This window comes from Pleurodeles waltl, chromosome 8 (genome assembly GCF_031143425.1).
Source record: "Pleurodeles waltl isolate 20211129_DDA chromosome 8, aPleWal1.hap1.20221129, whole genome shotgun sequence".
NCBI lineage: Eukaryota > Metazoa > Chordata > Amphibia > Caudata > Salamandridae > Pleurodeles > Pleurodeles waltl.
In genome coordinates, this window is record NC_090447.1 from 1,248,075,462 (window position 1) to 1,248,088,919 (window position 13,458).

The window sequence follows — 13,458 nt, forward strand, 5'->3', positions numbered from 1 at the left end:
ATGCACCGGTAACCCCTGACCCCAGCTGAGGTGGGTCATTGGTGCCAATGACGACCCCTCTGCACGTGAGGGCTCAAGTCCACCCTTGGTCCACTCCTGCTGGACTTTCCCACGATGCCTGCAGCCTCAACCCACAGGAACCCCTGGCCGCGACTGCTCCTGGACAAGAAAACCAGACACCAAAAGCACCACTGCAACCATCACCCCTGGCCACAGGAGAAGAGGACCAAAGGAGTACCTACGTCACCGAGCACCCCAAGTCTACTACCTGTTTGTTGTCCCCGATTGGCTTTACAGCAAGAGCCTGCAGCCTGTTTGTCACAGGGTCAATCTCCCATAGGAAACCATTGGGCACCCAATGCCTTACTGAACCCTCTGTACCTGGCCACCTGATGTGACCTGTTGGTGTTGTTCTGATCAGTACGCAGTACTTACCTTAACTCCCTAAGATAGGCTTACTAAGTTGTTAACCCTTTGTTTGCTGAACATTGTTTTTCCTCCATAGGATAACATTGAGAGAACTCTGAAAATTGCACTGTCTATTTTTGAAACTGAAGGTATTTATGCTTAAAAGTCTACTTACCTGATAGAATAGTTCTTGGGATTGAAAGATATAAAAAAAAAAGAATTGCTATTTCTCTAAATTGGTCTTGGATTTATTATTTGACTGTGCGTCTCATTTGTTGCCTCTGTGAGTACAACAAATGCTTAGCACTACCCTCTAATGACCCTACTGCTATCCCACACTACCACAAATAGAGCATCAGTCCTGTCTACATTTGCCTCTGCAATGCCAACTGGGATTCACTAGACTCTCTGCACAGTGTACTTCATTCTAGTGCACTATAGAGTAAGCCAGCTTCCTACAACGGCATACTATATTGGGAATAAAACTCAGTAATTACTAAAATATGTACAGTAATTTACAACCATCCTACTGTCCTAATCATCTTAATCACTGCTTTATGTAATGACTTCTGGAAAATTCATAAACACAATACCTGCCCTCGCCGCATCATCTATTAAGTTCAATCACTTTCTGAAGATAACAAAAAAATTGGAGGGTTGACTATCAATGTCACTAACCACTGAATTTTCTCTTTACTTGAAATCTCAGTGTTCTCAATCCCCTTCGACCCATCATCTTTTTTCTTGAAGTCTGCCATATCTACAACTCTCCTGCTTTCTTGTAGACTGCATTCATCATCTAACTTGTGGGCATAAGGAAGCAGGAGAGCTCAAATGTAGTATTTCCACCACTGCACCACTGGATTTCCGGTGTTTTAACATCCCATCTCATTTTTACTCCATTTCTTGACACATTACCAAGTGGCCGGCCTCTCCCTAGGGTAAGTTCTCCTGTGCTAAAATGTTTAATAAGGACAGACTTGCTTTGGGTGCAGATAAAATTAATGGCACTGCACTGGATTATCAAATTAGAATAATACGTTACTTACTTTTGGTAAACATTCTGGTGGACACTTTATCTACCTGCAGATTCCTCATCATTTGATAATCCTAGGTGCAGCTGGATCTGAAAACTTTCAATATCTTTTCCACATCCGTAGGGGCTGCTGGAAACAACACAAGTGATGTCACTAGAGCCATGAAGTGTCCAGCCCCTGTGTTCCAACATCAGTCTCACCCATTATTTCTGTGCCTTTTGAGGCAAACATCAGAAGGCGAACCACATAACTTTGCAACAATGCACTGCAACATCCTCAATGGGGAGATATGTGGGATCAGTGAGGAATCTGAAAATAGATCTTTGGGTACATGAACTATCCACTGGAAAGATCATTACCAAAGGTAAGTAACTTTTTCTTTGGATGGATACAACATGCAGACTAATAACCTCTTGAATAGATTACCAGCAAGTACCCCAATAGACAGAGGGCCTTAATGATGGTTATACGAGGAGATCCTGCAGCACAGAATGTGTTAAATGGCCATCCCTTCTCACCTACAAATCCAACAATAATGCATGGTGAAGGTGTGAAGGGAAGTCCACGTCACTATCTTACAATCACAGTTTTGCCTCGCTAAAGTGAAAGTGGAACAATTTGCACTGATGGAATGGGCTCAGATTCCCTCAGGTGGCTCTTTCTTTGTACGGGTGCAACACACCTTGATGCACAAACTGTTCCAGCTGGATAAGGTTCTCTTCTGGACTGCCCTGCACTTCTTGCTGCCTATCTACCTTACAAACGGATCATCTTAAAGAAAGCCTATGCAGAAGTCAAATATTTTATCCTCACGAACTTTGTGTTTTACTTTTGCAAGCTTAAACAACTTAATACATACTATGATTGGTTTGATGATTTCTTTTTCTACTGGTGCTTCTTCCTGGGAAAGGTCTTCACTGATGGCTGGGCTTCTTTGAGACACATCCATCTCATCTGCAGAGTCATTTTCTTTACTTGCTACTTTTTTTAGGCGCTTACTACAATTTAAAACAAACAAACTGCTAAAACAGGGCACAACATTAAAAACAAAAAATGCCAGCTTTAAGGACAAGACAATACGTGGGACGTGTTGTAAAATACCTTATGTAATAAAGTAATATCCCTACTAGACGTTATGGGACTGACTGAACATTTATTTTACTCTTCCACAATTTGTGTTCTACTGCATCAGAGTTTCAATTCTTTATCACATGCAAAAGTAAATCTTGATTACTAAACTTTGCTATGACACCACAAGAAAGTCAAGTGTGGAAAGGGAATATACACATTGATTATCTGAATGGACTAAAATACCATTAGTGGTTACAGGGCACCAGTGGCAGTAAGCAGTGGCCACTTAAGTCAAGGCCCAGTAATCACTGACTTACCCAGTTATCCCTAAAAAAGGGTTCACATCATCTGCTTTGTAAGATAGAAGATGGGATCTCCTGAACATTAAAAAACGACAATCAGAATCAGACACATAGAACTACAAACTCTGGAGTGAAGGCAACCTTCCCAATTTAATTCACAAGGACCAAGATAAATAAAGAATGACAGAAAATGACTTACTGAGGATCAACAAATAAACTCCACTTCTTTCGAAGCAGTGAACAAAATCATTAATTATTTATGCTGCATTTGGTCACAGAGTTATCAAAGTATGCAAAGAAAAAGCAACTTAACTATGCCAACAGCATATACAAACAAGCTTCAGCAACATCTATGAACTGTGTTGCCCCATTATGACTGGAGCAATCAGCTATCCAGAGAAATCTTGCGATCACCAGACAGTCTCACACTATATGATAAATAATTAGCAGGGGTGCCCGAGCAGCTCCAACAGGCTGGCAACTGCAGTGCGCCAGTGCGCCATAGACGTTCGGGTGTTGTGTATGTCATGTGCAGGTAGTTGAGCAAGATGAGCAGCGGCTTAATTTTTTTGAGTATTCACTTGCACTTTGGCTTACCCGAATATCTGAAGAAGAAAGAGGATAGATAGTGGAAACAGGCAGAGAATGGGCCCACTACCTTGAGTAGGAATGAGACCTGCGCTTCAGCAGCAACATCTTGGTATGTTCAGCGATGTAGAGATTCACCTCCCGGTCCTAGATCACCTTTTAGTGCATGACAGTGTCATGACCAGAGCCTTGTCACAACAAAGGCACATCTCATTGGGGTTTGTGACCAACATCTGCTTCCTGTAGCCTCTGCATGGTTTGAAGGCTGTGGTTTTCTGAGGGGACATGATAAACAGGTTACTTACCTTCACTAATGTCTTATGTGGTAGAGACTATCTAGTCGCAGACTCCTTACCTTAGAATATTCCCCAGTTATCAGACTGAACCTGGAAACCTTTCGAGCAGTACCTCTGCACGCCAGTAGGTGCCATCATTCAGCTCTGCATCGGCGGCGGCCAAACTGGAAGTGATGCACACAGTGCCAATATATGTGTCAATTCAGCACACTGACATCAGTTATTTTTCCCAACCTTTCCATGACAGAAGCGTGGCGCCACAAATGACCTCATAAGGGTTACTCCATAGCAAAGGTCTTCAAACATTTTTGCACTGAGCCTCCCCTAGGTAAAATGTTTTGAAGCCTTCCCTCCAAAACTTTAAGGCAAAGACTGGAGGAGTTGAAGGGGTCAGGGATTATGAGACCATTTCAGGGGGTGCTTTTCTGTACCTCATAATCCACAGTAAGTGTAAGAACTGCAAAACAGCAAATGCATCAAACAAAAACCAAATTGGCTAAAAACACTATTACAGTAATTGGGGTGCTGTGAGCCACTGACACTCCTGGGCCACATTGCAACTGCAGTACTAATGATAGCTGCAGCCCCTAGAAGCAGGCTAGCTCCTCTTTTTTCTTCTCTCACCCCTTCCACATCATGATGGACAACCATGCTGCATTCTTAAAAAAAAATGTTCCAGGCCCTCATTAGGAGATCACTGCAGCTTGGACCACCCACTGTCCCTGCCATGCACTGCCAATGACAACCACTAAACATCACACTGTTACAAGTGTGACAATTCAGACTATTCCAGGCTCTGAAAACTATAAGAATGACCTGGATGGCAGGTATAAGGCACTTCAATGTATACAGAATGAATAAAAAACTGCTGCTGTGCTCGTCGCTAAATTAGACAGATATTGCCACCATGTGGCAGACTGTCATAAGTGCCATTGCTGATAGTTAAGTGCCGGTGCAGAGCACCGCAAACCACTGGCTCAAATTAAGCACTGCTGGACAATCACTTCAGTCTTGAAACAGGCTGTCGGTCCCTTTCTGAAAAGAAATGAGCTCTGACATTTGGCCCCCCTTTTGAAGCAATGTTAGCAACAAAAATGAGCCATGTGCCCCTTTTTAAAATAACACATTCATAACTGTGATACAGTGGGCCCCTCAAACCCTGGGCCCCAGTGCCACTGCACCTGCTTCACTAATGTTAGCTACTGCCTTGCCAAGGAGGCTGTCTCCGTCATCCCTCTCACCTCCGTGATGCACAAACCAAGGTATTTCCTTTGCTTCAATCATCTCGCCCCTTGAGCCATTCCTCTGATGCCCAAAGCAACATTGGTACAGCAAATATACATTGGTCCTAGATGGCAAGAAAGGAAGAATTGTATAAAAACTATAATTCTGCAGCACCAATGATACCTACAGCTCAACAAAGCTGTACATATTATCAGAATGTACCAGCACCATGAACAACCGGTACCGGGTGTGGGTCTGGCCCTAGGCTGGGTACATACCCGTATAGCTGCTGGGGTTAAGTTAAAGGTATGGTTAGAAGTATAGGTTTGCTACAAAGATGTCGCCTTAAGTTTGGCTTTGAATCCAGCTATTTCTCTGTCAATGTCTAAAAAATATTTTTGAGATTTATGTCTACTTCCCCTTCACTATAAAATAATCAATAGAGTATTTCCACCCAGACATCTATAAATATAAATGTAAAAGTAACAAATATAATGATTTACACCAATTTTGGAAATGCATAAGAAACTGGGCCCTGTGACCACATCAAAACTCTCTGTGAAAGTTACAGTGGAAAATTCTTGTTGTGTGACTCCGTTCCAAAGCCCCCGGCCAATTATCTGCCTCTAGCTTAACCAATGCGCAAGAAACTCTAAAAGCTTCAAAACAAAATGAAATAGGACTTGTTTGTGCAGAAAAGCACACAGGTTCCTCAAAATTATTAACAACATGAACATACTTTTCCTAAAGAAAAGACAAAACATACGCAGAACATATATATATATTTTTTAGATCCACCTCTTTAACCCCTCTCCACACTCACTGACCCTGCCTTCATGGCGCTTAGTATTACAATTCTCACACTTACTTTTACACCTCAACTGCTGTGGGTAAATTAAAACAGATGGGAAAAGTGCTGGTAACGTTTCCAGGCAATTTTGATTTACAAGTAAATGCAGAAGTATTTGCCACTTCCAGAGGAATCCTCATCTAAAGTCATAAGCACTGAATAGTCCTACCCAAGTGCAGGGAGCACATAAAAATATATATATTTATTGGGGGAAAAACAAATGTTACAGGGACGTCATAGTTAGGTTCTGAATTTACTCAAATGAAACAAAAGAAATTCAACAGTTCTAGGAACAGTTTCCTACCTGTAGCTTCTGTTCTCTTGTAAGGGAATTTCCATGATAAGCCATTAGCACTGAATAGTCCCGCCTATGTGTGGGGACCCGGGAGCACTTTTTCACAATATATCTTCTTAAGTGCAGATGCTTGTCTTTCCTTCAGGAAGGCCTGCAAAGTCACTTAAGAGATACAAATATTATGCAGGCCCAATTACTCATCTTGTACTTCCTTTTTTTGGTAAAGTAGATAGATGAAGTAAGGCAGGGCAGTGTAGCCCCATAGGATGCCATTATATGAGTTAGAATAGAGGTTGTACCTTTAAGATCCTAGAGACCACCAGTATCCCTTCATGCTGAGCAGGTGGCAGTTGCTTCATTTCTTTTTGAGGCAACTTGTGTTATTAGTCTACTGGTGGACCTCTGTCTCTTCCACTGGGGAGGAGGGAGGGTTGCTTATGACTTATTATGGAATATCCCCTACAAGAGAACTGGAGTTACAGGTTAGAAACTGTTTCTTCTCTCATAGTGGATTCCCATGTACAGTCATAAGCACTGGAAAGAATAGCAAGCCCACCCCTACAGAGGGCGGAGGAGAAGACAGAGGATGAACTGGGTAATTTAAGCAAATGGAAGGAAGCCTAGCCTACTTAAGCACCTGCTCTAGCATCAGAATCTAGGCAGTAGTGCTTAGTGAATGTATGAACAGACTTCCAGGTTGCTGCTTTGCAAATCTCTGGAATAGGAATATTGCGCAGCAAAGCGGTGGTAGACACTTTTCCTATAGTAGAGTGTGCTTTCGGTCTAGCAGAGATTGTTTTGTTAGCGTTTTGATAGCACTGTAAAATACATGAGACTATCCATCGGGAAATGGATTGCGTAGATTTGGCTAAGCCTGTATGGAGGGGACCACACGCGATGAACAATTGGTCTGATTTGCAGATGTCCTGTGTCTTGTCAAGACGGAATTCAAGAACTCGTCTTACATCCAGGGGATACATTTTTTTCTGCTAGAGTAGAGGGATTCTGAAAAAAAAACGTGGACAAAAAGATTTTCGGGTCGACATGGAAGTCCAAAACCAACTTAGGGAGGAATTTTGGGTGAGTCCTCATGACCACTTAGAATGGAATATGGTGTATGGTTCATGCACCTACATCTCGCTAACCCTGCGGGCAGAAGTGATCGCCACAAGGAAAGCATTTTCCAAGAAAGGTGTTGACGAGGCCTTGTATATGGGTTCTAAGGGTTCCTGCATAAGGCATGAAAGGACTATATTGAGGTCCAATGGAGGGGAAGGGCACCTAATGAGAGGAAAAACCTTTTTCAAACCCTCTAGGCAATCCTTGATGACTGGGATTGTGAAAATAAAAAAAAGGTTTTGTGATGGACATTTTCTGCAGGCAGCAAGAGCTGCCAGGTGAGCTTTTATAGAAAAAAGAGAGTTGCAAGACAGATTGTTCCAAATGGAGTAAGTATGGAAGAATGACCATATGAAAACTCTCTTCCAATTGAAAGCATATGCAGAGCGTGTGGAATGCAGCTTCGCCTCTTTGAGAATCTCCATGCAGTCTTGATACTGCAGTAGTTCAGGAGCCATGCTGCCAAACTCTAAGAGGAGAGATTGGAGTGCACCATCTGGCCTCCGAATTTCATCAGTAGATCTGGTCTGCATGGCAGCTTGAGATGTGGATGGACGGATAGACAAGGGAAGGTCTATGAACCACCATTGACGTGGCCACTCCTGAGCTATGAGTATCATCTTGGCTCTGGAGTGGGACAGCTTGATGAGAACTGCCGGGATTAGGAGGATCAGCAGAAAAGTGTAGACAAATCTGCCTGACCAGTTGATCTATAGGGCATTCCTCAGTGTCCCTGGCTGGAAGTACCTTGAGGCGAAGTTTTGGCTTTTGCTGTTTTCTGCAGTGGTGAATAAGTTGTTGGCCGGATTTTGCCACTGTTAAAAGATGTATTGAACGACCTGTCCTTTAATATCCATTTGTGGTTTTCTTCGAGGAGCCTGCTGAGAGAATTGGCTGAGGAGGAATCTCCTTATGGAATGGTGTACCTCGCAGGAGACTGGTTGGAGAACACCACCATTTCAAGGACAGGTTTGCATGATGGGATAGCTGGATCCTGTTGTCCCAGTTGCCTGTCAGCTGACCCCACTGGATCGAGGCATTCCTGTAGAAGTGTCATGTGGAGACAGGCATTTGGCGTGAGAAGTATGCAGGAGGCCATCGAGCGGAGGAGAGAGGATACTGTTCACTGTTGGATGGGAGGTTTTCATGATAGCTTGAGATTTCTAAAAGATCGATAAGCGTCTCTCCTCCGAAGGACAGACGCTTACTTGTAGGGTGCTGATGGAGGCTTCCTGATAGCTATTAGTTGTACTGGGACACAGGTTGACTTTGCATGGTTGACATGGAGGCCCAGGCTTTGCAGGAGACCGCAAGTCCAATTGTAGTGACACTGAGCTTCCTGATATGTGGACACCTTGATCAGCCAATCGTCTAAATAGGGCAGACAAGTACTTTGTGTCTTCGTAGATGGGCAGCAACTACTGCCATGCATTTGGAGAATGTCCTGGGTGCTGATTTCAGGCCAAATGGAAGCACTTACTACTGATAATGGTTGTGCCCCACTAAAAACCTCAAGAACTTTCAATGCTTTCTGGCTATTGGTATACGAAAGTATGCTTCTTGAAGGTCAATGGAGCAGAGCCAATCCCCTTGGTGTAGTTGAGGGTAAATCTGGTGTAATGCCATCATCCGGAGCTTTTCTCACCTAATCCACTTGTTGGCGGTCTTGAGGTCAAGAATGAGTCTGAATTCATTCCTGTCTTTCTTTTTGACGAGAAAGTACCTGGAATATCTTCCTTTTCCTCGTTGGTGAGGAGGAACGGGCTTCATTGCTTGCTTCTGTAAGAGGATGTCTACCTCCACTTCAATTGTGGAAGTTGGAATATGGATGGTTTAGGAGGAATGGATGGTAGAGGACTGATGAACCTTAGACAGTATCCATTGTGAACAATATTAAAAACCCAGGTGTCTTGTGTGATGTTTTGCCACTCTTCCTGCTAATGTTGGATGCTTCCCCCTACCGGAGTGGGTAATGGAAGAGGGGGAAGAAATGATTCAGGGTTTTGATGCTGGTTGTGTGCCTCCCTGAGAAGGTCACTGACTTGATGTTCCTCTAGCCTTTCTCTCATAGGGCTGGTAGGAACGTTGATACTTTTGGGAGTGTGTACCGGATTGTTGGCGACCCGGATACCAATGAGGGGTTTGAACCTTCTGTGAAGAGAAATAGCACTGGAATGGCTGTAAGATTTTCTTGGCTCTTAAGTTTTCTAAGCTAATGTATTTTACTGTCTCCATCCTGCCTTCATCCTTGCCATCTCATCATCAGTATGAGTGCTGAAGAGAGTGGTACGGGAAAACTGTAAAGTAAGGATTCTTTGTTGTGATTCTGACTAACAGAAGTAAGAAGAAGCCAAGAATGCCGCTGTAGCGATATACTGTATCAGTATTTGTGCACCTCCAATAGAGAGAAATCCGCTGCTACACTAATGGTTTGATTGGAAACCATTAGGCCTTCCGCAAGAATTTCACAGAAGTCCTCCCTCTTGTCTCTAGGGAGACGCTTGACGAATAGTTAGAGTGATTCCAAGGTCTCTGTCGTCACTGCCTAATAAGGCAGAGGGACTTGCAGCCTTACTGCAGACCTTCTGACCCACAGAGTCTAGTTTGCAACTTTTTGTTCGGTGCAACTGTGGAATAAGGAGTAGTGTCATGTTTCCGTGCAGCCACTAAAATTACCTGGTCTGGTGGTGGGTCTGTATGGAGAAAGGCTGTGTCCTGGTCTAGTGCAAAGTACTTCTGAAGTCTTGATGAAGCTGACTTGACGGATGACTGGGTCAAGAAGAGATCCATTTCAAGTTCTAAGAGACCTGGCACTAGAGGTAGCACAGGACGGGAGGCTGCCCTAAGTTGCAGGGTCTCAATGATGACTGATGTCATATGTGTTGGAATGGACATCGCAATGTTTAATTTGACATGACATTGATGCCTTGACATTGGAGTCTGTCTTGGTGGTGACGTATAGTGTTCTGATGTCGATCTTGACCTCGATTGACGGTGATGTGTCAACGTCGACAAACATCAACAGCGAACGGTGAGGTGACCTTGGGCTCCTAGTCATCGAACGATGTCTGTGGGCCAACATTGTCATTGATGTCGGTACCCACTATCTTGACGTTGTTCGGCGGCGCTTCCTCTACGTCAACCGGTGGATGGACAGCAAGCAGGTCGGCGCTGTACCTTTTCTCGACGTCGACCGGGAACAATGACGTTTTGCAGCACTTTTCTGTCTGGGACGACATCCAGAGACAGATTACCCTCTCCTTGCTTTGAGGTCCCACCTGCAGATTGCATCTTCTGCTTTTGCTGCTCCTCTGTACCCTGAAGTCGAATCTTCTCCCTGTCGCAAAGGGTGCATCTTGAACAATTCCTGCAAATAAGGCAAACGTCAGTAACAGGAGTACCTGGAAGTCAGAGAAAACATACTCTGTGAGGATCTGTCTTAGGTTTTTTTCCTCCCAGAGTCTGGGCACTCAACAATTCAGAAGTGAATTTTCTTGAAAAAAGCCAAAAATAGTAAGAGCTCAATGATCCAGTCAGCAGGAGCCAGAAAAAAGAACTGAGGCAACTGCCACCTGCTCAGCATGATGGGATACTGGTGGTTTCTGGGTTCTTAAAGGTACAGCCTCTATTTTAACTCATATAATGGCAGCCTATGGGGCTACACTGCCCTGCCCAGCCTTACTTCATCTCTCTACTATACCAGAAAAGGGTTTGTGAAAGACATTAATGTTAACAAAAACAACATGAAATTATATACACATATAATATCCTGGCACCCTTTTTAAGTAACAAGATGAGCAATTGGGGCATTGTAGCCTGTTCCTATAGGTTGCATAATATTTTTATCTCTTAAGTAACTCTGCAGGACACTCCAGAACCTTGTGTGTGTGGGTCTGAGAACTTAACCACTAGGCCACAGGTGACTCTCTAGTATGCAGTGTCCAAGCAACTCTATGATATTCAATCCAAAGATAGTGATGGGAAAAATACATAAATGTTCCATCACTAGGAATGTTTAACATTCAAAACAGGAGTAAATAAACAGACACACTACAATGAGAAACTGGGATTTGAACCTTCTGTAGCAAAGTACCCTCTTTTTGGCATGGTTACCCCCACTTTTTGCCTGCTCTCAGTGTGCTTTGCCAACCAGGACCCCAGTGACTGCTTTCTCCCTCTAAATTTGGTTGCTTAGGACTTACCACACCCCACAACTGGCATACTGGTGCCCCCACATAAGTCCCTAGTATATGGTACTTGGGTACCCAGGGCATTGGGGCACCAGGGGTTCCTCATAGGCTGCAGCATGCAGTGTGCCACCCATTCAAAATGTGCCTGCAGGCCTGCCATTGCAGCCTGCATGAAAAGCTGCATGCTCCCTTTCACTACAGGTCACTGCACCAGGTCACTGTAAATCACCTTTATGGCACGCCCTCCTAGCCCAGAGGGCAGGGTGCAGGCACCTGTATGTGAGGGCACACTACATGAGCAGAGGTGCTCCTACGAACACTAGCTTAATTTTTCTGGACTTAGTAAGTACGGGGAAGACATTTTAAACATGTACTGGACATAGGTCACTACCTGTATCCAGCTACATAATGGTAACTCTGAACCTGGGCATGTTTGATATCAAACATGTCAGAACCATACCGCAATGACGTTGCCAGCATTGGCTGTATGATTCCATGCACTCTGGGGGCTCCTTAGAGGACCCTAGTAATTACCTTTTGGGGTGCCTAGTTCCTCCTGCTCCCCTCTACCGATTCCACTTCCTCGGGTGGGGGACGGCCTTTCACATTCCACTTACTTAGTATATAGTTTGGTCTCCCCCTTGGGCCTTCACTACTTTCTATTATTTTACTATTTGCTATTGCTTTATATGCTAATCACTGACTTTTAATGAGTATATATTAGTGGAGTATTGCCTATACAGTATTTTAGTATTTGTGTTATCATAATAAGGTACCTTTATTTTTGTAACACACTGTGGTTCTTTCACATGTTTAAGTGCTGTGGGACAAGCACCTCACTAATAGGGTATACCTGCACTTGGTATAAGGTGACAATATCATAGGTGCTCACCACACACCAGGCCAGCGTTCTACACCTTCCACCTACTGAGTGACACTCGAAAAGCTTTACCAGAAGAGACTCTGTTCTGCTGTGCATCAGAACAAAACTATAACATTCGTAGCAAACATTATGTTAGTGTGATGCTCTGAAGTCATTGTATGGGGAGACCAATTCAATAACAATCGCCCTCTTCCATCCCATTATGGGATATGAGATGAAGAGAGAGAGAGAGAGAGACAGAACCGCGGGGTCCCTCAAGGCCCTGACAGTCCTAGCTGGCTCCCCGCCTCCTGCAGGAGCCGGCATTGTTCCTGTATGCAGAGAACTTCTGTAAATAGAAGCTCCCTGTGTGCGGAAGCAATGTTTTCATCTCCTTCCCTGCCTGCATGTTGGTGGGCAGGGAAAGAGATGAAAACTCTGCTTTCAGCAAGCAGGAGCATTTTGACAGTTTCCGCTTGCTGAGAGCAGTGTTTGCTTTTGGTTGGAGGGAGCTATCTCAGCAGATGCCTCTGATCTCTGCCTCTCCCAGGTGGCAGCCCCATCCCAGGAGTGACACGTCTGTCACTACTGTCAGATGTGGTAAAGAAGGGAGCGGGATATGCCTCTGACACTATCAGATGTGGGTGAGGAAGGGAGTGGGATCTGCCTCTGACCAGTTTGTTAGCCACCACTGCAGATCTATTGCAGTTCCCACTGAGATCTGGACCTTGTTGGAGAGATTTCCCTGATGATGCGCCCACTGGAACTCCAGGTCCCACTGCAGAGCCCGCATATGTCAGCTGACGTGTTGCCAACAGATTGCAGCAAGCCATAAGGCTCAGCAGCCTCTGATTCATTGTCACCGAAGTTCAGGATGGAAGCAGTATCATAGCCTGAATATCCTGGATTCGCCACTCGGGAAGATAAACCCAAAACTGTACTGTGTCCATAACAGCTCTGATAAAGGGAAGCATCTGAGAGAGAGTCAGGTGTGACTTTGGCACATTTAAAGTGAACCCCAGCGAATGCAGGAGGTTCGCCATAGTCTGAAGGTGGGAGATGACAACCTAGAGTGAGCCTGCTTTCAACAGCCAGACGTTAAGGTAGGGGAAGACAAACCCCTATCTTGCGTAGATGAACTGTGACCACTGCCATCACCTTGGTGAACACCCAACGGGCACTGTTGAGGCCAAAGGGAAGCAGGGTGAACTGAAAG

The 13,458-nt window shown here is 44.4% G+C and overlaps 1 protein-coding gene across 2 annotated transcripts in view; it reads right to left on the bottom strand.

Moving 5' to 3' along the window:
• PDS5B (PDS5 cohesin associated factor B) overlaps positions 1-13,458 on the bottom strand; it is an 813,886-nt gene that overhangs the window by 15,253 nt on the left and 785,175 nt on the right. For both annotated transcript variants that reach the window (XM_069205557.1, XM_069205556.1), the window contains exon 34: positions 2,305-2,443. In XM_069205557.1, coding sequence (XP_069061658.1) covers positions 2,305-2,443 — 139 coding nt within the window. The remainder of the gene's footprint in view (positions 1-2,304; positions 2,444-13,458) is intronic.